General features: G+C 34.9%; 1 protein-coding gene across 2 annotated transcripts; it reads right to left on the minus strand.

Moving 5' to 3' along the window:
• Positions 1-625: 625 nt before the first annotated feature.
• Positions 626-25360, minus strand: LOC126755485 (uncharacterized). 2 transcript variants are annotated; one of them, XM_050468084.1, is made up of 14 exons: positions 25242-25360; positions 15126-15680; positions 13414-13521; positions 10015-10112; positions 8413-8568; positions 7403-7534; positions 7104-7340; positions 6904-7032; positions 6117-6246; positions 5493-5615; positions 5021-5110; positions 2826-2949; positions 1987-2294; positions 626-907 (listed from the first exon to the last, which is right to left on the minus strand). In XM_050468084.1, exons 2-14 carry the CDS (start codon positions 15573-15575, stop codon positions 752-754), a joined length of 2241 nt encoding a protein of 746 aa, XP_050324041.1. In that variant the 5' UTR covers positions 15576-15680; positions 25242-25360; the 3' UTR covers positions 626-751. The 2 variants fall into 2 exon arrangements, with proteins under 2 accessions (XP_050324041.1, XP_050324042.1); XM_050468085.1 differs by having other exon boundaries at positions 25203-25360.
• Positions 25361-25890: the final 530 nt, after the last annotated feature.

Raw genomic sequence — 25890 nt, forward strand, 5'->3', positions numbered from 1 at the left:
TGCGTTACTGTGAATTTCACACAATTCAGCTTTTTGTATGATGCCTTGTCCACAGTTCATTTTCGTCCAATATGGCCATATGATGGAATCTTTAGATATAAGTTAGTTCAAATTGGAATTTAATGCGATATCATTGGTTATAGTGATACTAAATAGAATAAATAATACTTTAAAGAAAATATCCATGAGTGAGAGAACTATTAACACTTTAGCTAGTAAACAAACAAATATTATACAAGAAACAATACGGAATACACTGCCCCTGTAGTTTAGAAAAACACCGTACTAATATTTATTCTACCTAAGGAAGCACCTATCAAGCAGCACTGGGAGGACCAATATAAGCTTAATGTGTATGTAAGTATTTATTCATAATATTTTCATAAATGTGTAGAAGCAAAAAGCGTATACGTATAATGTAAACAACATTGCTTTATCAACCTTGTACCGGCGGATGTACCGCTGGAGGAAACATAAACGAGAACCGCTTTAGTTCAATGTTTAAGAAAAGTTATTTTTAACATACATAGTACATAGTCTGTACTTACGCACATTGATCTATTTTCCTTTATAATAATATATTTACCACGAAATTATATTTGAGATAAATATTGTATCTTTTATTATTACAAAGTTCTTATCGAACAAAATATGTCTATTTTATTTATGGAGATTAAAAGTATGCTCTTGTACATTCAAAAATACATACTTATGTATGTATGTATGTAAAATAAAACTACACCACGTGACATTATTTTCGCTTGCTGTCGCTTTTTAGCAGAGGTTCTGACTTCAGTTTTTCCAGAAACACTGGTTGCATGTCAGTGAACCAGGAAATCTCTTCACAACGAGCCTTCACCGGACCATCTTTGCAAGTCAGCCAGTAAGTGCTCATGAGACCTTTGCCCTAAAATTAGATAAATGGTATATTACTAATGTTATATTTATTTATACGATTTTATGTATATTAAAAATAATTATTAAAAATACTAATAGTAACTTTGGAAATTCAATGAAAACTAAAAGAGAACCTATAATAGAAACAGTTTTTTTAACAGAAACTAAATTTTTAAAAGAAGCAGGATTTATAACAGAAATTGAGAAGTTATTTCCTTTAAGGGAATCCAATGAGAATCGCTTTCCAAACAGAAAACCAATAACAGAAATATATTTTTAAACAGAAATAGTTTTTTTAACAGAAACCTATTTTTTAACAGAACAGATTTTTAGACAGAAACAAAATAGTTACATTTAATCAGAGAACTTAAAACATGTTTTATGTTTTAAGTTCTCTGATTTAATGCAATACTTAAAAGAGTTGTCAGATCCTTTTAACGGATTTCAATGAACACTAGCATTTTTACAGCATTCATAACAGAAACATAATTTTTAACAGAAACAGAGACTATCTATTAAACTTTTGGCAATTTTTCCGCTTTTATCTACAGTACGTGTGCATAATAAATTATTTTTCAACTTTAATGCAACGAATGTCGAATACTATATGAACTTTGTGATAAACAATTTTTAGTTTGCAGATTTGAAATGTGGCGACAGTCTTGTTATTGTTGTATACAGTACATCACAACACTCAAATCATTTTCGAAATAAAGTTGAGATAACAGTTTGTTATGGAAAATTCATTCGAGGTCGTTCTATTGGGTAGCATAGATGTCCTGTTTAGCGATTACCGTTATGTCGAAGCTTGACTACTCCATCCGAATAGACATTGGACCCATTCATAATGGCCTTGCTTTCAAGGAGCGTCAATTAGAATATATTTTCTAACGGAAATATGCATCTCACAGCAACATAAAATGAAACGAAGTTTCCTGGAATTGGTGGAAACCACTATTTGTCTGAAAATAGATATTCTTGTAGGGAGGGACATCCTAATTTACGATAACATATGTACGTACATATATACATATGTGATTTTGTTCCTAGTCCTTTAGATTTTAATGGAAAAAAATGTAATTTACTTACCTTTACATCAATGAGTCCGCGGTGCTCTGTGCGAAAGCCACCAATCCTGTGCAGTGCCTCGTTCATTTCATCCGTGATGTGAATTTTGTGGGCCTCTCCGGTAGACTCCATGCGTGATGCTGTGTTGACCGTGTCACCAAATAGACAGTAGCGCGGCATTTTCGTGCCGACAATACCAGCGACCACCGGACCAGTGTGGATGCCACAGCGAATTTGCAACGTCCCCGTTGACCGCGGAATTTTGAAAAAAGACGATGCGTCTAGTAAATCAAGCGCCATTGTGGCAATTTCCGAAACATGCTTTTCGCCTGCACACCCCACATACATATATGTATGTATGTGTGTGTATATATAAACAAAGGTGTATGTGTGGTCCGCCATTGGTGGAGACAGCGAGCCGGATGCGGAGATTATAGTTGGTTGTCAGGGCAAACGTGAAGTGTTGACGAAACAAGAAAAAATCAAGAAGAAAAAATAAAAAGAGGTGTTGCTGAGTGCATAATAATTTTCGCTCGACAGAAAGTGACAATTTTTCCAACGAGTTCATTATTCGCACATACATACATATGTACAAATTACCACTTTATGTCAGCATATGATACTTGGGACCTTTGAACTGAATTTGAATGTAAATTAACTGTATATGTATAGACATGTCTACAAATACATAATATGGTATGTTGTTGTAAGCTTAAATTATGCTACTGTTAATTTTTTTATAACTTCTTGAAAGTTATGTTTGCTTGTGATACAATTTATAACTCTCTAAATTTGTCCATATGTACGTCAGTGTGTGTGTAAATACATATGCCAATATGTTTATAACAACAGTTACGTACCATTTTTGACTGGCAGTCCTGATGCCACCATATAGGAGTCGCCTATGGTCTCCACTTTGTAAACGTCATAACATTCAATGCGCTCATCAAAAACACGATAAATTGAGTTCAGAAAGGTGACGACCTAAAATATTTTAATTCGGTCATATAATATATATGTAGTTATATAAATATATTTGAAACTATATTTCTATAAATAAATGTATTAGGTTAGATCGAAAAAGTAGGGTTAGTTTGAAAATGATGAGTTTCCAAGTTGGTTAAAAAAATAATGTTCTTTGCGCTTGGTATTCTGAAAAATAATGAGCCTTTCTGAGAGTTGTCTCTCAACCATTTTTTCAGAGTACGAAAAGGAAATAAAATTCAATGTTTTTGATCCACCCTAATGTACATAAATATTTATTAATTGAAGAGCTATTTCGGAGAGCGAATTTAGGGAAAATTATTTTTAACCTATTACTGAATTTCTTCATAGAAAGCTTTGGTTAGGATAGATGGTGATGAAAGACAGGATGTAGTCTTATGTGGGAGCACAGACGTTTAATTTCCCGCCCCTAGTTCCATGTCTGATAGCGATTCTAGTTTTGACCTCTCAAATGCGGGACAGTCAAGAAGGAAGTATTGAGTTGTTTCCATTCATCCTCCTTGCTGAGGGCAAAAGAACTCATCAGCTTTACAATTTCTTGCGATTGCACTATATAGCAGAGTACAACATGATACGGGAGCACTGACCCGCTCCTATTCCACCGATAGCGATTCTAGGGAGCCTTTCCTTGCTAACTCATCAGCTTTACAATTTCTTGCGATTGCACTATATGCTGGCACCCACACCAGTCTTATCACAAAGACACTCGATGCTATTGATAGCGAGGTTAGGCACTCCTCGACCAACCTTGAAAGCGCTGCTAACCTATCATCGATAGCGTGAAACTAGATAATTATTTCAGAGATTTCGTTTTCCGTTTGAGCATTACCATAAGGTCTTCATTATGTAGTAATAATATATTCCAAGGAAAGCTATCAGAAAATATGAAAATATGTTTTCACGAGAGTCGGGCCTATATTTCCGGAACGGACACGGACTTACATATAACCTTGTAAGTTCTGTCACTGTTGAGTTGACTCAATGACAAATCATTTGAGGAATAATTATTGTAATAAAGCTATGGACCAGTAACACAGTCAAGCTATGTTATATAGCTTAGTTAGTTAAAATCCGAGGAAAATATTATCCCAGGAACATCAAGAAGTCCTTCCTCAACTACGTCGACGACACAAAACTATACGCCGATCAGAGTTCGGACGCAACAAACTTCAGACATGCACTGACCGCCATTCACAGCGGAGCCATAAACACCTTCACCGTCTTCCTCTCAGTGTATGGGGTACTTGGAATCAAACCACCATCAATTGCAGACGACGAACTCGAGTTGCCGTCGAGAGTGACCCTTGCTCAGCTTCGTTCTGGATACTGTAGCAGGTTAAACTCGTAGTTATCCAGAATCGACCCCGACATATTATATATATGTCCAGTGTGCAGAGAGAAATTCATCAGCAACGAGCACCCGCATAACACTAACGACCTCTTTGCATGCCCAGCTAGCTCTACACACCTGACACTGCACTCCCTTTAGACCAACAACGTCGAAACAGCACTTTTCATGGGCCTACCGTTGGGTGACCTCGATGACAACTTATCTGAACCATTCCAACGTGGACTAAATAACCGGTACAACAACAACAACAATTATTTTTATTACTTTATCCAATTTTGTCTAAAACGGCACTAAGTACTTTTTGTGCCTTAGACAGTCATTTCAATTTGATCTGATCTAATCTTAGAATTATAGCTATTAAAATCTTATGAGGTGGCGAAATATGAAAGTATCATTATGACTAAAGGTTGATATACTAAAAGCCGATTAGGATCTGCGCTGTACTAGAAAACCGGGTGGCTCTACGATAACAATTTTCACCTTAGAATTAAAGTCTACTTCCATAATTTAGAGTTTTGCTTCGACCAGAGTTTTTATCTCTGATCTATGAAGAAAATACTATAGACACACTTAAAAGTACTCGGCTATAGCGTCGTCATGAGACTACTTTCAAGGAACACATAAATAGTTTTGAAGAAAACTCGCCCTCTTTGAATAACCCTCATAAAAACTAAAATCATAGAATGAGTTACCACTAACCTCCAAAGGTGTACATCTTGCAGCTATCTCTGTGAAACCGACGATATCGCTGAAGTAAACGGTTACGGCTTCATACATTTCAGCGGGTACCTAAGAGCGGAGTAAAATAGCAATGGAAGATATAAAATTATTTGTTGTGTAAGGAATTAACTATAAATTATGACTTATCAGATTAATTAACTTAGCTTAACTTAATTTAACATAACTAATTGATTTTTTGGAGTTTTTCTCTTGTTCTCCAGTTTAGCTTCAGGTTTCTGATGATTGGCAAAAAAATAAAAATTGTTTTCGCTTTTCATTGAAGCTTGCTTCGATATAAATAATAATTGGTTTAAATAATATGTTTCTTGTTCCGCAAATGTCAAAGTCTTTCCTTCAGCGTCAGTATCAATTCAATTTATCAACAACTCAGGTACTGTTTATGACTACCATACTTTTTCCTTTTGTGTACGACTGCCAGAGTGATATTTACCTGTTGTGTTTGTTTTAGCTGCATGGCAACACTGGGTGGGAGCATTTGAAACAGTAGAGAATCACTTTTACGCTTCTCCCTTTTCAATTCCTTGGCTTTCTGTGCGAGATTGACAGCATACATCTTGTAGAAAATATCGAACAAGAAATATAACGGTTATAATGACAGTAAAACAAGAAAAAACATTAACATCGGTGGCACCGAAGCCTTCACAAATATAAAAAAATCCTCAAAAGAGCTTCGATCGATCAGTTTATATGACAGTTATATGCTATAGTGATCCGATCTGATCCATACAAGCTATAGTGGTTCGATATTAGCCGTTTCGGCAAATGAGGGGCTTCTTGATGAGTAAAGAACGGGTGTAAAATTTTAGATAGTTTTTAAAACCGAGAAACAAGTTCGCATATATACATACATGCCGACGGGCGGACAGACAGGCGGACATGGCTAAATCGACTCAGCTCGTAATGCTGATCACTTATATACATACATATATATTGGGTCTCTGAAGTTTCGTTTTAAATATGACAAACATCGTGGCAAACTTAATATATTCTTTTCATAGTAGAAACTTGTATTATGAGGAAAAAAACTATCACTTTACTGACTATATCTGTTTACCTGTATAGTTGCCGCAGCATTCTTGACTAAGATTATAATAATTGGCGAAACACATAGAACGACGACCAAGATAGCTATGCCCACCGCCTCTTTATTAGCAGCCTCCGAGAGTGTTGTATCGACATATTCTCTGTTGGTGCAAAAAAAAATGATACTTGTATTTATATTATTATATAGTTTCGTAGAATTATTATAAAGTTCATATCCGAAGTAAGAATCCAAAATAGTTTAAATTTAACGAGTTTTCGGTTGTTTCAGTTCTATCCTTAGTTTAAGGAGATGAAGTCTCTATAAATAATTCATTATCTTCCACTGTTCCAAACGGTCTGTACGTATACCCATCCTAACAGAAATCAGAAGAATTAAAGACTACTGATTGAATACAACTACTTAAGAAAGCTGAGATCCAAAGTCATGTCTCTTCTAATTTTATGCTAAAATAACGGATGTGTGGTCTTCTACTTGGTACGTAGGGTAGTACGTATAGCCATATCTCTTACGTTTATATCGCTGCCGATGAAGATAATCGAGCTGATTCTAAGATCTAAGAACCGACTCAAAATTGCAATGCAGAGCATTGAGTCCTTTCAAACACTTTTACGTAATGGAACAAATTTTCCTAAACACCTTTTTTTTAACCAGCGATCAGTCAGCAAATTTTGAATCGAAGCGATCGAATCAAACCCGGTCTCGAAGTAATAGATTGGATTTAATTTTTTAGAATTAAATATAACTTTTTTTACGACCCGCCTAAATGAAAAAATCTTACCCTAACTAATATACTTACTTGATTTTGATCCGTAGCGCCTTCTGTAATATTCGTAAATCATCCGTAAAATTGTGCATAGTATCGTAATATTGTATAGCATTCCGTTCGTCTGAAACACCTTGTTTGTTTTTAAAAACATTTATGTTCCTGTAAAAGAATTAAGAGCACATATCGCATTAAATATTGTAAGTACATATTGTAGCCCTTATAATACTAACATCGCTTTCAGCCTCTTGTATTTGTCGGTCCTGGTTATGTTCATATACATTGGTCTCAAACTGGGCACATAATTTAGCGTTGAGTTGATAAGTTCACGTGACAAAAACTCGTAGCGAATGAAGGAAACCAACGCATCCAAGCCCAAGTAACCGCGTCCATAGTATTTAGTGCCAAAAGAAGCAGCAATGTTCTGACACTCAATACTTTTTAAGAGATTTTTGAAACCAATCAGGTAGCTAATGAAGACATAAAATTTTTATATGATAGATAACGGTACTTTCCGATATATATTAACTACCGCCAAACGCCACTGTTATCCGTTTCCTTTATTTGTTCAGTGAGGTGGTGCAGTAGAGCGCGATTTATTGCCGTGTACCAATTCATAACATCCGTTATTGAGCTATCTTCGGGTTCTGAGCGCACACGATCTCTAAACGTTATAATCGTGCGAAAAAAAGTTATATTAAAATGATGTATTTTTCAGCTGAAATCCTAAAGTGTTAGTGGGTTTAACTTGAACATTCGATTGGTGCTCTCCTTTCTAAGTATCTATTGAGACCCCAAACAAGTGACCGATGGTGGTTTTTTGTCTTCGGAAAGTGTTAGGCCTGTCTACGTCAACTTTGCTATGTTTTTTGAACACGGAAGTAACTCATTTTAGGTGTTATTATTAACAATTATTTCGAGGAATTATAAACTCATTCTCCCGACGGTAATTTTAAACTGTTTCGAGAATTTGAGTGCTATTTCTCTTGTTGGGAAAATTTTAGTGCAATTGAACTTGTCCAAGGAAAGTCTAAAACTCGCGTGTTTACCATTACGTCTTACCGAGTTTGGTGATTTTTAAACATCTTTAAAATTTATTCATTCGAACCAAGTAATTCCTGGTCAACCAGAATACAGAGACTAGATCAATTCTTAGAAGCATAAGCATTCATTTCGATGAGATAATTATGGCTAATTTATTCTCGGGCACAAATCACTCAGCGTGTGTTACTTTTATGAAAGAAAAATAGAGTCTAAATGAGACTACGAAAAGCTATAGGTTTGGTCAACGAAATGCTATAAAAACTGGATCGTAATCGAAAAGATGTTGAGATTTTTAACCTTGTAGGTAACTCAAACGATTTGATTTTTTTAAAGAACTTTTCTGAACTCATCTTTATATATCTTTTTTTATTCGTCGCACAGATGAAGTAATATTGGTTGCTATTACCCTGACTAACGTCTTTTGATTGAAAACAAGCACTTCTCAAAGATATTTTTATGCTATCGAAAAAATAATAAATCTTCATTGATATAATATACCTGAATTCATTTAAACGATTTTGAAATTCCGTCCGATTAAGCATAACCTCAAAATCTTCATCTTCATCTGGCAATGTGGGTACACTAACTTCATTCCATGTTGTCAGATTATTCAAAGCGTTGTCGGTTATAGCGAATCTCCGTGTTAAATTTGATCTATTAAAATTATTGATAACACATTAATTAAGTTTTGATATGAAACTATTTTCAAATGAATGTAAGATTTGACTAAACTACCACATGCAGATAGTGCAATTCACTGCAGTCTCAAGGCTCGAATTGACGTCCTATAATTTGATTAAGTCGAAAGGCTGGCAATATCATTTTAACACATAAAAACTGTCTATTAGCAGATTGGATCTGATAAGTGCTTTTGATACTCATTTTGGAACAACCCGAGAAAGAATATCGGAATATGAATAGATAATGAACTCAAGTTTCTTGATACTAAACTCTTTCTTATTCTAAAGTTGAGAGATCATAGATCTAGCATATACAATATGGATGTATATAAAACCACTGGTGTCGATTGATATCATTAGAAATTAAGAATACTATATTATATTTACTTCTCAATTATACATTATAATGGGGCGGGTACTACTTTCAACTATGAGGGCGAACAAGAAGATATTTTCTTCTTCTTTATTGGCGTAGACAACGCTTACGCGGTTATAGCCAAGCTTACAACAGCGCGCCAGCCGATTTTCCTTTTCGCTGTTTGGCGTTAATTGGAGATTCCAAGTTTACCAGGTCCTTCTCCACCTGATCTTTCACAACGAAGTGGAGGTCTTCCTCTTCCTCTGCTTCCCCCGGCAAAGTACTACTCAGAACTTCAGTGTCTTCATTCATTTGGACGACGACCTAGCAATCGTTCCATCGAATGCGGCTTTCGCCGTTGCCAGTGCGCAAAAGACTATATACTTGTATCTTCCGCAGAAGCTTTTCGTACGCTCGTAACGCCGACTCACCAGATGTTGTCATCGTTCATGCCTCTGCATCCTATAGTAGGAAGCGGATGATGAGTGACTTGTAGAGTTTGGTCTTTGTTCGTCGAGAGAAGATTTTACTTCTCAATTGCTTACTCAGTCCGAAGTAACATCTGTTGGCAAGAGTTATTCTGCGTTGGATTTCGAGGCTGACGTAATTGTTGGTGTTAATACTGGTTCCAAGATAGAAGAAATTATTTACGACTTCGAAGTTATGACTGTCAATAGTGACGTGGGAGCCAAATCGCCAGTGTGCCGTCGTTCACTAACAGACTCATTTGCTTCGATTTCTTATCCATTCTGCAGAAAGTAAAATTAACGGCGCGGTCGTTGAGACCATTGATATTAATATCAACGGCATACACCAGCGGCTAATCTGAAACGCTTCTTTATCTTGAGTTTGAATGAACTGTTTGTATGACAGCTATATGCTATAGTGGTCCGATCTCAACAATAGCATACATAGTACGATGTTTTGAACAAAATCTATGCAAAATTACTTGAAGATAATTTGTCAAATAAAAAAGTTTTATTTTTTTTATAGATCAGTTCAGATGGCAACTATATCACAAAGTCCTATAGTACGATAAAAACCCCATAAAAATTAGCTCACCGTTCTATATTGCCATTGGTGAAGATATAAAAGGACACTTCTGAACGCTCCAGCTGCAGACGAGTCACAACTTTTCCCAAGTTTGTAGCTATTGTTACCTTTTGGTCAAAAGTTGAGCATGTAATAAAATAAATATGAGAAATGTTAAGATCATTTTTGATAAATAAAAAAAACTTGTGAAAAGAGTAGAAATATGATTTTTGTAGATCTTTGTCCATACTTTTATTCTAATTTGGGTTAGTTTATAAGTCCGAGATCGCTGCTCGAATGTAACCTTTATCCCGTTTTATATAGGTGCGATCGGGTTACGCTACATATACATATGACGTTAGAAAGATAAGATTTCGTGTTAAAAAAACTTCTCAGATAGTTTTGCGATTATTTGACTCAGTATTTTTAGAGCACGCGCCAAAAATGGACATCAGCAAAGAGAAAGTACGCCATATTTTACCGTATTTCTTCGATAAGAGAGTGAACGCAAGAGTGGGTCGGTTAAAAATATGAATAGGATCTATGGTTATGATAATAAGTTAAAGATGTAAGGCGCTCTGGAAAGCCAATTGTCGAAAATCGATAAAAGATTGAAAATCGTCGAGTCCGACCCTCATGTCAGCATTGTGTAGAGCTAAAGCACAAAAAACCGTTTGTAACTATTTAAATAAGGCTGGATCCATAAAAAATGCTTAAAACGTCATGGACCGAATTTCCATTTGCGAATCGCGATTCAACGCACCAAAATCGATCTATTTCTGAAGCGGTTGGTTAGTGGTGATAATAAGTGGATCACTTACGACATGAAATCAAAAAACCAAACCGGTTGTGGCCGAAACGCGCTGTGGCCGCGCAAACGATGACCAAGCCACGAAGGTTGTGCTACGTGTTTTGTTGGATTGGTAGAAATTCCGCAACTATGAGCTGCGCCCCTACCTAATTTGTCCTGTACTGTCAGAACTTGCACCGTCTGAAGAAAATAATCGCTCAGGAACTGGCTAGCTAAAGCGAGTGATTATATTCCATGAGCACAGCACCAGGACACACACATCGATGGTGACTAGCCACAAGTTTCGGAAGCTTAGTTGGCATGTTCTTATACATTCAACTTATCACAAAGGGATCATGCAAAAATAACGGATTTCTTTTTACTTCAAATATTTATATGTACATACATACATACATATGTATGTCTACTATTTCTCCGTGTTTAGCTGCAAGTTGTTGTTAACCTTTCTATTTGATTATCCAATTAATCTTCAATCAGTCTTATTTAACTTTGCTGTAAGGCAAAGTCTAAGTTACAAACATAAATGCGAAGAAGAATACTTGTGTCTATATGTACAGAAGGGCGCGATTGGAGCGATAAATTTTAATTTGATTGTATTGCCTCATCATTCTTTGTACAAGACTAATGAAGATAAAAACTGTAGAGGAAAAATCTCTGTAGGGACAATTGCAAGACGTTTAGTCTTATGTACTAACCGGTTTAAAGCACCTACAAAGTAGGATAGGATATTTTAGAAACTGTTTTACAATCTCAACGCCCTTACGGTAAGTACACATTTTCCGAATAACTTTTTCGAGTCTAAATACAGGGTCTACCAACAAGAACGACGTGATGTTAAAATGAAATAAAATATTCAAATTTGGTCAAAGTGGCTACTGTTTATTTTGTTATGCAGATTATTTTATGTCAGAGGCCACTCTGACTTCGTTTGCTTATCTCCACCGTTCGCGCAAATCTTCGTTCACCCGGTGTTATATTAAATAAGTAAGAAAGGGCTAAGTTCGGGTAAAACCGAACATTTTATAATCTTGCAAGCCTGGCCAAATACTTTAAGATGTAAAACGTCAACCAGAGAATCGAAATCCGAGCAATTTTTTATATACCTACACAATATATACACCCATACACTGACAGACACATAAGGTTTGTTAGAAAAACGAAAATCATTATATGGAATCTATGGGAGTTGGGGTAACCAACCAAATAGAGTAAAGTCAGCCGGATGTTCGCAAAATAATGTATATGGGCTAGGCCAAGTTTTCGTTCAAATTTATCTATTTTAGATACAAAGATACGCTGTTATGAGTAAAACACCCTCTCTCCATTTCCTACAAAGTCACCTGGCAGTTCGAAAATCTTTTTATTAGGTATAAGGGGTCTCAGAGAAGTATTGACTCGATTTAAATCATTTTTGATGAGTTGAGATTTGAGTTAATATTGTCAGGAAAGGATTCTTTCTGAATTTAAATTATATACAAGTATCTTACACATTGATCGATATATTCGATCAAAAGGCAATTATAGATTACTGGGGTCCAAATATTCGGTATTTATGTAGGGGTTTGAACAAATTTTGGTTGGATTTAAAAATTTTTTCGTCGTAAAGGTGGTTATACACTAAAGGCATTATTCGGCCAAAGTTTTATCTTGTTATATTAATTGCTGACTGGAAAGTGAAAGAATCAAGTGGAATTTAAAAGTGTGCTACATGGGAAGTAGGCATGGTTGTTGATCGATTTCGTCCATTTTCGTACTGTATAGGAACAAGTCGAAATCGGTTGGTCCGACTCCTATAAAGCCCTCTCATACTAACCCGGAGGTAAAATTTAATGTTTCTGGTCTATTTAGTTATTGACTTATTGCGCTTTCAGACGTTTTTAAGAGTACCGTTATATGGCTGTCAGTGGGGTTATCTTCTGGTTTTATCCATTTTCATACCTTTGCTAGGAGTTCTTATAGTATTTGTGCTTTTGGTTATTGTAACTCTATTGGTTTGGAAGATATGTGACTTATTAGAGGGCGGGTCACGTCTACTTTTTCCAATTTTTTGCCCACAGGTTGCCTTTCTACTGATATCCCCTGTGTCAAATACGACTCCTTAGTTATGGCACATTATAGGTTTTCGGTTAATGACGTTTTGTGGACGTAGCAGTGGTCCGATTACCATTTACAAACTCGTAGTGTTTTTGTATTAAGCAACCCGCACACCAAGTTTCATCAAAATATGTATGTATCTCAATTTTTACTCAACTTACAGCTTGCACGGACGGACGAACGGACAGACAGACAGTTACCCGGATTTCAACTTTTCTCCTCAACTTGATCATTTATATATGCATATCTATATCTATCTCGCTTAGTTTTAGATGATACCTACTACCGTTAGGTGAACAACACTATTATACTCTGTAGCAATAGGTTGCGAGAGTATAAAAAAAGATTTTAGACAGACAGACATTTACTTTACAAGTGGCAAACGTCTAGTCGGCAGCATACTGCAGTCACAATGAGTGATAGAAAAGCCGTTACCACTAACTTCTTACCATATTTTCTTATATGGTACATACATACATATAGACATACAAACGCGTAGAACCTTGCGACAAGGTAACACTCACCTGCGTCTCAATGTCAGCCACTTCTGCTCTGTAGTCAAGAATTTCTCGTAGAATAACTGATGTTTGAACAATCAGCGCAAGTATTGGAATGAATGGCAAAATTATCATCTGAAATAAACAAACAAATAAAATCAGCAATAAATTCTCATTAATTAGTTTAATATCCAAAAGAGAGAGAGAGAGAGAGAGAGAGAGACAGAAATCGTTTTAATTTTCTAAAGAAAATACAATAGACAACTAAAGAGGCAACACTAAGTGTTGTAATGTGAAAATTTATAAGAGGTTATGTGTTCGGGAGTTTTTATACCCTGAACAGGGTATATTAAGTTAGTCACGAAGTTTGTAACACCCATAAGGAAGCGTCGGAGACCCTATAAAGTATATACATATATAAATGATCAATATGTTGAGCTGAGTCGATTTAGCCATGTCCGTCTGACTGTCTGTCGGTCCGTCAGTCTGTATATATACGAACTAGTCCCTCAGTGATAGGCTCGACTTCTATCTTTTTCGTACAAAATGCTGCTTAGAAAGAGGTTTGTCTTTTAGCTCTTCTAATTATTTCTGCCTCATCTCTATTATTTTGAACCTACAAGTACAAAGTAATAAATTAAGTACTCGCGTACGAAGAAAAGAGTAAGCAAAAATTCCACATTCGATCAAAAATAGTGGATTTTGAGTCAAGATTTCTTGTCGGAGCTTTACCATTAATTTCATAGCCATTTATAGGCGACCTAATTCGGCTATAAATGTCTAAAGGCCCATTAAAATAGGATCAACACACATCACCTCTTCGTAGTTTCAAAGCTGCTAAGACTGCTTTTGTCAGCACGGAAAGAGCTGTCTTTATGCCTGAATTTGGTATCGCCACAAAAGTAATACGGCTGCGTAAACTGACGTTGAGCAATACCAAAAGTATCGTCAGGATCGGGAAGGACCTCTCCGAGTCGTTCGATGCCAAACGAGGTTTCAGACAGGACAACTCCAATCTTCTACAAGAACGCCGATGACATCAATATCATTGGTCATTACAACCGTGCACTTAGCTCTGCTTTCTACATGTTGGACAAAGAGGCGAACCAAAAGGGTCTGGTAGTGAACGAGGGCAACTTGGTGAACGTGTTCAAATGACCCAAGTCATTGGGTTGTACAGGTTGAACGGACCTCCATTCCGTTGGAAAGTCCACGTCACTGTTGACAGTCATAACTTCGAACTTAGATAATTACGTCTATCTTGGAACCAGCATTAACACCAACAATTACGTCAGCCTCGAAATCCAACGCAGAATAACTCTTGCCTTCAGATGTTACTTCAGACTGAGTAGGCAATTGAGAGTAAGGTCTCTCTCAACGAACAAAGACCAAATTCTACAAGTCACTCATCATCTACGTCCTGCTACATGGTGCAGTGGCATGTACAATGACAACATCTGTTGAGTCAGCGCTACGAGTTTTCGAGAGAAAGGATCTGCGAAACATTTATGGGCATTGGCAACAGCAAATACCGCAGACGATGAGTTGTACGAGATATACGACGACATTGATATAGTTCAGCGAATTATGAGACAGCGACTACGCTCGCTTGAATGGTGTATCAAAAAAAAAACGCGCTTTAAGAAGTATTATTTAAAACGAAGTTGGGACGGATATTCGCATTTTAAACACATCTGAAACAATATTTAAGAGTAAATCTTGCATTTAGAAGCACTTACTTGCAACAGTTGTATGCGTCGTCCCGTTTTGATTGCCGGATTACGAGCAGCAGCACTACAACATTTGCCTTCCACCGTGGTCGAAACATCCTCCGAACTGACCGATCGTATTGACATTTTATCCAAATGGTTGGACACTTGTAGATTCGGCTGGATGTGCAGATGCTTATGTTGGATGTTATTGTGTAAAGTGTTATCTGTTAGTATATTGTCGTGGTTGGGATGATACTGCTTTAAACTGGAGTGTGTGCTCATATGAAGCGTTTTCTCCTCAGGCAGCGAAGTTGGAGTTTGAAAAAAACTATTGTCGGTTATATCAATTTTGATACTTGATAACCCGGTTCCAATGTCATTTCGTGCCAATTTTCGTTGTGCATCACCAGAGGTGGTAATAGCGACCTCCATATCTTTTCGCGGATGACGATCTTGAGTTCTTGGTGGCGTTGCCATCTTTATGTGTGGATTCTCTTTTGAATCCTAACAACTGTAGTTATGCTTGTGGTGCTGGAAGCGCGGAAGTACGCTGTCTTAAACTAATTCGAAATTGTTCATTTACTGTAAGAAAATAAACAGATTTTTTTCTCTTAAGTTGCATAACTGGTACCGGTCGAGCTATTTTTTAAGTCCGGTAATATTGGTTGCTACGAAGGATATTCTTAAATACAACGGAAATGACAGACAATTAACTTTTAAATATAAAGAATGATAGAAATGGGGCAACTAATGCTAGAGATATTTAACATCGTGTTGTGCACTCTCGGGATCGTTGTTTTGTTTCTACGGCGCGGGAAAGTGGAGTTGTATGTGGTTTAGAGAAATGCAAAAGAACCAATATTGATTCTATTCTTGTATTTGGAAGGAAACTCGCACAGTGAAAACCAAGACTGTTTGGTTACTCTTTTGATTCGTTGGCGATCGTCAAAAATTGGTTCGAGTTTCAAAGTGGCGAGTCACATTCAGGTGCCTCTAATACGCCCAGTCGGAACAGTGAACTTCGCCTGGCTAAACTGCTACGAAAAAGGCGAATACTGTCCTTTCGGCCAGAAAGGTGTGATCTATACCGTCGACTTAAAGTAGGACCAAACGGTTACAGCGCTCTACCATGTTGAATTAGTGGCTCGATTCGAATCCGAATTGCATAAAAGTACTGTTCTGCCATAATAATGCCCCGGTTCACACAACGACTGTAGTTACTGTTAAATTGGTTGAATTAGGTTACGTGCTGATTCCACATCCACCGTGTTTACCAGATTTAGCCGGGTACGGTTTCTTTTTGTTGCTAAGCCTTGAAAATTCAAAAGAGTCCGATGGGAATCGCGCTAAAAGTTGAATGGATTTGACGGTATCCGACATGGATAGCGTCTTACAAGCTTTAAACTGCCCGAAAGTTATTTCCTTTTACTTAAGAAGATTGGGATTTGATTACATGATAACATGAATCAGTGTACGCTCTATCAGGCAGCACGATTCAGTGGCCACCCTCCTATTCTAGTATTGGCTACCTCACCAACTGTTAATTAAGCATAATGACATCTATTATCTTCCAAGTTAAGCTTCTAGTAACTCTTCACCAATCGAATATTTATTTATAAAATTCGCGGAAATGGAAAAACGTGTGAGTGCGTCAGATAAGACTTGATAGCCACTTTCCATAGTAAAGATCAACTTTGTTGCATATTCCCATGTCCAGATATATGGATGTATGTATGTATGTATGAATGAGCACATGGCCATATGCACGCATATGTTTATTATGTGATGAATTCCTGTCAAATAGGTTAGCACGCTGCTCTAACTAGCGCGTATATTTGTATGTATGTAGATGTGCATGTGCAGTTAGTATCAATTATACAAATTGAAAAAATAGTAGAAAGTGGCGCGTAGCCACAAACATTCATACATATGTATGTATGTGCTGATATAAAGTAAGTAACGTTTGCTACTATTACATGGTAAGACAAGTTAAATTCCCTGAGAAACCTTCTAACGGTATAGGCGTACGTCATAACGTCATAGCCATAGGGGTGTTGTGTGTTATTAACTTCCGGAACGTCATGTGTTCGAAACTGGTTCAAATGAATTTCGATTAAAACGAATAACGGCAAAAGGCAGCGTCAAACTGCCGGCGGTTATTTATTTGAGTGATAAAATGTGGTGACGGAGTGAAAATACAAAGTAGCAACAAGCCAAGGCCGTACCGGAAGGGATGAAAACACTCCAGCTCTGAGAGTATTCGACGCAGCACCCGCCGGGAAAAGCAGAGAAAGAGGAAGACCCCCACTCCGTTGGAAAGACCAGGTGGAGAAAGACCTGGCTATACTTGAAATCCCTAATTGACGCCGAAAAGGAAGAACGACTGGTGCTCTGTTGCAAATTCAGCTGTCTGTACAAACTGTAAAGCCGTTGAACTGGTATGAAAGAGCACTCTCACCGGAAAAACTTTTGACTGGAAACGCGTTGGAGCTCCGCTATGCTTGTGGTCAAAAAATTTGGCGGAATCCTTCTGGTTAGAAATCCAAAGAACTATTTATACTCAGCAAGTTTGATCTTACAGTTGCAGGCGTTTGAACCGAACAGTTTCCATTAAAGCAGTGAGCTTAAAAACGGGATTCCTAATGTCAAACTGAACTGGAGGCAAGTTCAAAACATGTCAATACTTTCATTCTGGGAAACTGTCTACTTGTCTAAGTGAGATACCGTAATATACGTCGCGGATATCAATCAAGGTATCATAACCCCAAACTTCCTGCCATATATCCTAATATGTAATTATGTATGTACTATATGTGTCATTTATATACATTTTTGAAAGATTCTAAATAGAATGCTTTCTATATTTCAGTTTTGTTTGGTGACTTGCTGTTGGCAGCGTTATTGAGAGCGCCCTTAAGTTTTTGCTTGGTTCTGAAAGCTTTTATAGCTTCTTATGAGCTCCGGTGGCGACACACGTCCGCAGAATGGAGCTGACAGATTGAGAAGACTGCAAGAAATGTTTAGAGCAAGGCAGCAGGGGAACAATGGAGCATCTCTTGTACACTTGTTCCGCATAGGCAAGACTACGCTGTAAGCATCTATGGTCTCCACGGTATGGTACGCTTAAGGAGGTATCGATAGTGAGGCTACAGAATCTGTTCAAATTCGCGTCAAGCGCCTGCATACTAAAGGATGACTTCCCCATCTGATATCGCAAAGGCCAAAACTGGTATATGCGTGGCTTATTGGCCTACCAGATTAACCTGACCTAACCCAAACTAACCTTATGAGCTCAGTTAGCAGAACTTTGCTTTTGGTATTTAATTTGAGCGCGGATTGACTGAAGTTCAAAAAAAAAAGTTTTGAAAAGATTTCGGTGTTATTTTTTTGCCTGTCAAATCTACGGGTCACCCTAGTGATTGGTCCTGACGCTCCCGCCGCAAGCGATCTATTTGCTAGAAGGTTATCTAAAGTGTATTGCCCTTTATAAAAACAGCAAACTATTTTTGAATATATAAGCATACATACATATATATATATAGTCACTTTGTTGCTAATACATACACATATGTATGTATGTATATGGTATTACTGCTAGGATGACAAGTTTTTCTCCTAACCAATCAACTCATCAAAGGTAGCTATCCATATGTGACACATATATACATACATATATATCGATATACATACATACATATATATCAATATTTGTGCGTAAAAACACAACGTTAGACAAATAGTATGTTGTGTTTTTCTCGGCGCTTGTCTATTGACTCTTCGTGGGGTGGGCGCGTATACATACATATGTACACATGTCGTATATACTTAGGTGTGTCATTATTTATAATCATAATCATACATATGAATGCGTGATAATTCGTTTGATTAAAAACAGAATTACGTTGAAAGCTACATTTAGCGCGTTTGCACTTCTGCACTTTTTCGCAATGCCAAGTGACGCGTCGACTGCTTTTATGGCTGCTTGTTATTATTGTTCGCCATTTCATGTCAATTGCTTTGGTGCTTGTGTTAAGCTGACTTTGAGTCACACATTTGTATCCTGTATTTTCGATTGACTTTTTAATATGGAAAAGGATTGTTTCTTTATTTCTTTTCTTCTTCCTTTTTCTTTCACCAAATTTGGTGTAAAATAAACTTTTTGTGTACCAAACATACTGTATTTTTTATGTAAAATATTTAACTTTTCACCTTTTCTGACTTAATATCGGAAAATGAACTAAATTTTCAAAAATTCTTACTTCAAAATATCATTTAGGTGAGATTAATCCGGTAGGCCATAGATCAGTTTTGGTCCTTTACGATAACTGATGGAATTCAGTTACTAGGCCATGAGGAGTAGTCATCCTTTAGGATGCCTGTGCTTAACGCGAATTTTAACAGACTCTGTGTCCTCACTATCGATACCTCCTCCAGTGTACCATACCGTGGCGAACGCAGGAAAAAAATTTGGGGGGGGGGTTTTAGGTAAAAAGACAATGTTTCATTATTTTATTCACAAATTGAAGTCTAATCTTCTTTTATTTTGGGCCATAACATTTAAAATTTCTTCCTCCGTCACGTCTATATCTCTATGGATATTCAAGAGAGCCATTCCGTTCAGGCGTGCTTCTCCACTTTTATTTCTTAAATGTGTTTTAAGCCTGCGAAGCAACAGATATAGGGATTGTTGCTCCAATCTTTAAAAAACGATGCACTAAAAAAGTTTTGGATCTCTTTGTTTGATTTAACCAGTTCCTGAAAATATATTCAAAATTTTAGTTAGAAAATATAATCTGAAGAAAAGATTTTTAACCTTTTCCACATTCTAAATTCAGCAAATGAAAAACAAATAATAAGTAAAGTTGTGTATCTAATTCAGACCAGTTTTTTCTGGTTGTTTTTATTAAAAATATAGACATTTTAGTTAAGACACTCAAGTATTTTTTTGCAAATAGCATAATTTTTTTTAATTTAAATTTATTGCACAACAGTTTGCTCATGGAACGAAAACTGAAAGTCATAATAAATGAGTTTTTATTTTTCCTTTATTATGATTAACAATAAACTCTAAAAAATAATAGAAACCTTATTGGTGACTTTTCAGTTCAGAACTAATTTTGAAAAGAAGTCCATTTTCGACTCACAACTCCCCTTAAATCTAAAAAAATCCAGTTCAGCAGCCACAGAGTTATAAGGCAAGCTCATTACTTTGAAGCAAATTAAAAAAATGTCTCTGTCCAGTTTATATTTTTCTGGGTTTTTTAATTGGCCTACATTCCCACAACTTTTTAATACTATCCAGATACAATAGGTTTGTTTTTGTTTTTAGTTTAACATTTTCAAAATTTAGAAAAAAAAGTATCAAAAAAGATACAATTGTATCAAAACGGCAACGCTGTTAGTGACTAATGTATTCATTTATTTTAAAAACACCCCAAGAACAACCAATTTTTCAAATGACCTATTATTTGGGGGCGGGGGGGTTTCGCCCCTGCCGTGGAGACACCAGATGCTTGCAAAGTAGTCTTCCAAATGTAAATTACATTAGTCTAAGGTGCTTTTGTTGTCAAAGCAAAGTAAACAAAGAGGAAATTGTCGAAAACTTGTGCTATATTTCAATAAAACTCCTTTTCGGAGTATTAATTTTATAACTTTCCAGTTAGCAATCTCTTTTTAAGGATAAGCAGTAATCTGCTATCCTATGACGATTCCAACCACCTTAATACCATCTTTTCATCACTGGTAGATCCTGTTGGAACCGCTCTTTCTTTTCCCCACTAAAACTTCAAAAATTATCAGATGATTGTGGAGTTAACCTACATATTTTAATACTGATGGTTGCTCCCACAGTCTGAAAGTTTGGCAGTCTATTTTTCAAATTTTCTTCACAAGTTGGTGCTTTGTGGTCACCTAAGAAATTTTCAAGCATCAACACAAACCTTTTCCACGATTCACTTTCCGATTTCTGGGAATTTGGTGACATAATTGCTACTGGGGCATGCAGATATCTCTTGAAAGGTAAAAGGAGTATTTCATTCAATAAAAAACGACATTTTGAACATTTTAGGTGTAGTTATCTACTCTTTCGATATTTAGTAAAACCTTAAATCCTTCCGCATATTTTTGGCAAGGAGTCTGAGAGTGGAGTGATGTTGGTATGTGCGAAGTACCCTAATCACCTCTGCAAAACTAAATTTTAATTACTAACAAGTCGATAATTATCAAAATATTGGATGTACTACTGAAGAAAAGAGTAAGACTGTTAAATTTAAGTTTCGTGTGAAAAACCCATTCGCCGAAATATCTTTTTTCCAGGTTAGTATGACTATCAGTGACATCTGTGCCAAATGCCATATTAAAATAATCATTAGCGTTTAACATACGTTTGTCTTTCTGAAGTTCATAAACTGCATTCGGCGATGAGTCAAATTATTCAACAAATATGTTCCATTAAATTTTGTGTGCGGAATCAAATTTTTAGTGTCGAATCGTCCAGAATGTTGAAAAAGGCCTTCGACGATAATTGTTTGTGGCAAGCAAGTGTTTTTGATTGGTACAAATTATTCAAAGAGGGTCGAGAACGCGACGAATCACGTCCAGGACGGCCATCAACATCAATCGATGATCAACACGTTAATAAAATAATTGAATTGGTAGTTGAGAATCGACGATTAACAGTCATAGACCTTATTGGCATCATTGGAATATCAAAAGGATCAGTGAAAACCACTTTTGAAAGATCATTTAGGGCAACGAAAAGTGAAAGCACAAAATTTTTTCGAAAAACAGCGTCGCATTAACATCTATAAAACAGTGCTTTCCGACTACCAGGATGTCATGAAACTATTACTGACGATGAGTCTTGGATCTATGTACGACTTGGAAACAGGCGATCAATCGTGGCAAAGCCGAAGCCGAAAATACCATGTCAAAGCAGGTAAAAAATTAAGGTTATGTTGACAGTTTTTTCCGATTATCTAGGTGTGATGCACTCCGAATTTCTTCAGACCGGCCAAACTATCAACAAGAAATACTTGGGGTACTTACAACGTGTCATAAAGCATCATAAAATCATAAATTTTTATACTAGTTTAAAAAATTTGTTGTTGGATTGCATACTAAAATAAGTTTACGCAAATACAACTCTGAACGCTATGTTTTCGGATCGTTATTACTTATAACTTTATGAGACTATGTGAAACCCCTAAATATTTTAGTGTTATGTGTAGTTTGCGTGAAGCCATTTGTAAAAAGAGGCCAGAATAATGGGTAATTGTATACTGCATTGATTCTTCGTGAGTTTTTTGCCAAATTTTTAACCAATATCGCTAACCATCACTTCTGGCTATTCAACAAACTCAAACGAACGCTCCGGGGAAACCGTTTTGAGTCAATGGAAGACATTTAACGTGAATTGCTACCCGCATTAAAGGCTACATATTCCGGAAATTGACGATGACACAAGTGTATTTGAGCCAAGGGCGATTTCTTTGAGAGGGACGACATAGATTTCGAAGAATAAATTAAGAATTTTAAAATTATAAACAGATTCTTACTATTTTTTGCTCATATTACTACAATTACCATCAAAGTTTGGGCAGATATCGAGAACATGGAAAAGATTGTGTTTTTTGCTTGCTGTGTTCTTTCATTTATTTTTTTTATCCTCTTTTATCAATTGGTTTTATTAAACAAGCCTTTTTGTGCTTTCAAAAATTATCGTCCCTCGTCTTTTTAATCTGGTTTATTAGTTGATTTTTGTTTGATAAAAAACGTGCGTTTTCAAATTTTTTTCAAAACATATTGACACATTTAATTATGTTAAATAAATTGTGGAATAATGCATTCCAATCTCATTGAAAATATGAATCGTTTCAGGCGAGTTATAAATGTTGTTCAAGAAAACCTATGTAAGTTATATTTGCTGTTCGTTGAGTGAAACTAGAGTTAAGCTTAAAACATTGCCGTACTTGTTAAACACATGATTTTATAGATAATCTAAAACTCTTAAAAAATACGGGTTTTACAGAATAGTTCAGATTATTCTAAACAGGTTTATATTTAGATCGGTTTTTAGTCACATGATAACATGAGTAATTGTGTAGTAAAATATAATATCCCGATTTAGGTCAAATATGTGCAATTTTTTCGATAACTTGATGCCATTTTGAAGATATTTTTATGATGTTGCTCGCATAGCAATTCGACCCCTTCGAGTAGGTTGAGGGGCTACAAATCGAACTAGTCGGATTTTGTTTTTAAAAATCTGACTTCATATAAATTACGATAATTTAATTGAAATATTTAAAATTTTTTCTTAATTTCAGCCATTTTTTTAATTACTTACTTTTTTTGAGGATTATTCAATTTTCTTTTCAAATTAAAACCTAATTTAAATATAAAATAAAAATTACGAAAATGATTAAAAAACTACAAATGTTCGAAATTTCAAAAATTAATTAATTAAAAAATTAATTTATTTATTTCAACCATTTTTTTTAATTACTTACTTTTTTTGAAGACTATTCAATTTTCTTTTCAAATTAAATACCTAATTTCAATATTAAATAAAAATTTCGAAAATTATTAAAAAAATTACAAATGTTCGAAACTTCAAAAATTAATTATTAAAAAAATTAATTTATTTATTTCAACCATTTTTTTGATTACTTACTTTTTTGAAGATTATTCAATTTTATTTTCAAACTAAATACCTAATTTAAATATTAAACGAAAATTTCCAAAACTATTAAAAAATTACAAATGTTCGAAATTTCAATTAATTTAAATTAAAAAATTAATTAATTTATTTCAACCATTTTTTTTAATTACTTACTTTTTTGAAGACTATTCAATTTTCTTTTCAAATTAAATACCTAATTTCAATATTAAATAAAAATTTCGAAAATTATTCAAAAAATTACAAATGTTCGAAACTTCAAAAATTCATTATTAAAAAAATTGATTTATTTATTTCAACCATTTTTTTTAATTACTTACTTTTTTTTGAAGATTATTAAATTTTCTTTTCAAATTAAATACCTAATTTCAATACTAAATAAAAATTTCGAAAATTATTAAAAAAAATTACAAATGTTCGAAACTTCAAAAATTAATTATTAAAAAAATTAATTTATTTATTTCAACCATTTTTTTAATTACTTACTTTTTTTGAAGATTATTAAATTTTCTTTTCAAATTAAATACCTAATTTAAATATTAAACGAAAATTTCCAAAACTATTAAAAAAATTGTAAATGTTCAAAATCTCAAAATTAATTTATTGCAAATTTGAAAACTCCAAAATTAAAAAAAAAACCATAAGTCCTAATTAATAAAAAAAATTAAGAAAGAAATTAAAATAAGCGTTACACAGATATAAGCGACGCAATACAATGTTATAAATTCTCACGACAGTCAGGTATACATAACCCTAACGGATTCAGGTTGTTTTCGTCAAATGCTGTCAACACGGCCGTATTTCCAAAATTATTTGTACATTATTTCTACTGCTAAAACAACAATATATTATTAGGATTTTTTTAAATATATAATTCAGTGATTTTATTCATCAATTATATAGTCGAAAGTTTTCCTCGACAATTTCTCATAACGTTAATTGAATTCATTTTTTTTTCAGCTATTTACTGTTTTAGACCATTTATTTATATTTTTAATTTTTTTATAAGTATTTTTTGATAAGTTTATTATATATGTTTCTATATGCCAAATATATATTTCCAAAATCTGATGCTTAATTTTCAGTATATACATATGTATGTATATGTAGAAATGTAATTGAAGTCCACACAGTTCTTTCTCCACAAATGACATCGATATTATTAAATGATAATAAAAATTAAATTTTTAAAAATTGTTGATTTTTATTTTCATTCTATCAACTATTAATTTTTTATGTAAACTAAGTTAACCATATTTTTTTATTTACAATAAAATTTCAATTTGAAGTAAAATGTATGCTAATACATTGACACAAGTATTTGCGTTGCTTAGTAAAATATTTGAGTACTTTAAATAAGTATAAATATCTATATTTATATCGTTTGCAAGTTTATTGGCAACACTTTGCTTCGAATGTGTTACTTCTTTAATTGCTTTCAATTTTATGCTTCCATTTTTCACCCAAGAAAATTTTTGTATAAATCCACTCTTATATTTGTCCAAAATTTATACACTCAAATCAATAATTTCTAAAACTTTCCACTTGAGTATTTTCCTTATTTTTATTTAACCACACACGAAGAGGACACGACAGCAACTGAGGATGAACTTGTTGCGCTTTTCAATTTATACGCAAAGGATAACGCTGGTTGGAGCTACACACGCACCACTGACAATCAGCACGTGTGTGTTGGGTATAAATTACAACACTTGACACAAGCAGACCATTTATTTAAAAAAAAAATGCGTTATAATTTTAAGTATCTATATAGTTATGGTAATTTTTGTGCTTGGAAATCAGAATTCGTTATTAGGAAAATTTGTGGGTCATTTTTGGTTTTTTATTTATGTTTACTTTATGTCGTAAGCATGATATCTCCAATTTTGAGCTGACTGGACAGACCATAGTCAGTATACGCGTTTTATAAGTACACATACAAGTATTATACAAGCCAATGAGAATTCTGAATATTTTACAATTTACATTTCTTTACTGGCGTTGATACCGCTTACGCGGTTATATCCGAGTTTACAGCAGCGCGCCAGTCGTTCTTCTTTTTCGCTGCTTGGCGCCAATTGGAGATCCCAAGCGAAGCCAGGTCCATCTCCA

Source organism: Bactrocera neohumeralis, chromosome 4 (genome assembly GCF_024586455.1).
Source record: "Bactrocera neohumeralis isolate Rockhampton chromosome 4, APGP_CSIRO_Bneo_wtdbg2-racon-allhic-juicebox.fasta_v2, whole genome shotgun sequence".
In the NCBI taxonomy this organism is placed as follows: Eukaryota; Metazoa; Arthropoda; class Insecta; order Diptera; family Tephritidae; genus Bactrocera; species Bactrocera neohumeralis.

What these genes read in the sequence shown, in the direction of transcription:
- LOC126755485 (XM_050468084.1), bottom strand. Translation starts at nt 15,575, where the DNA reads ATGGCAACGCCACCAAGAACTCAAGATCGTCATCCGCGAAAAGATATG. An exon ending in ACCAATGGCAATATAGAACG is followed by an intron (nt 8,569 to 10,014) that starts GTGAGCTAATTT and finishes TAATTTTAATAG; the next exon opens with ATCAAATTTAACACGGAGAT. An exon ending in GCGGACTCATTGATGTAAAG is followed by an intron (nt 908 to 1,986) that starts GTAAGTAAATTA and finishes ATCTAATTTTAG; the next exon opens with GGCAAAGGTCTCATGAGCAC.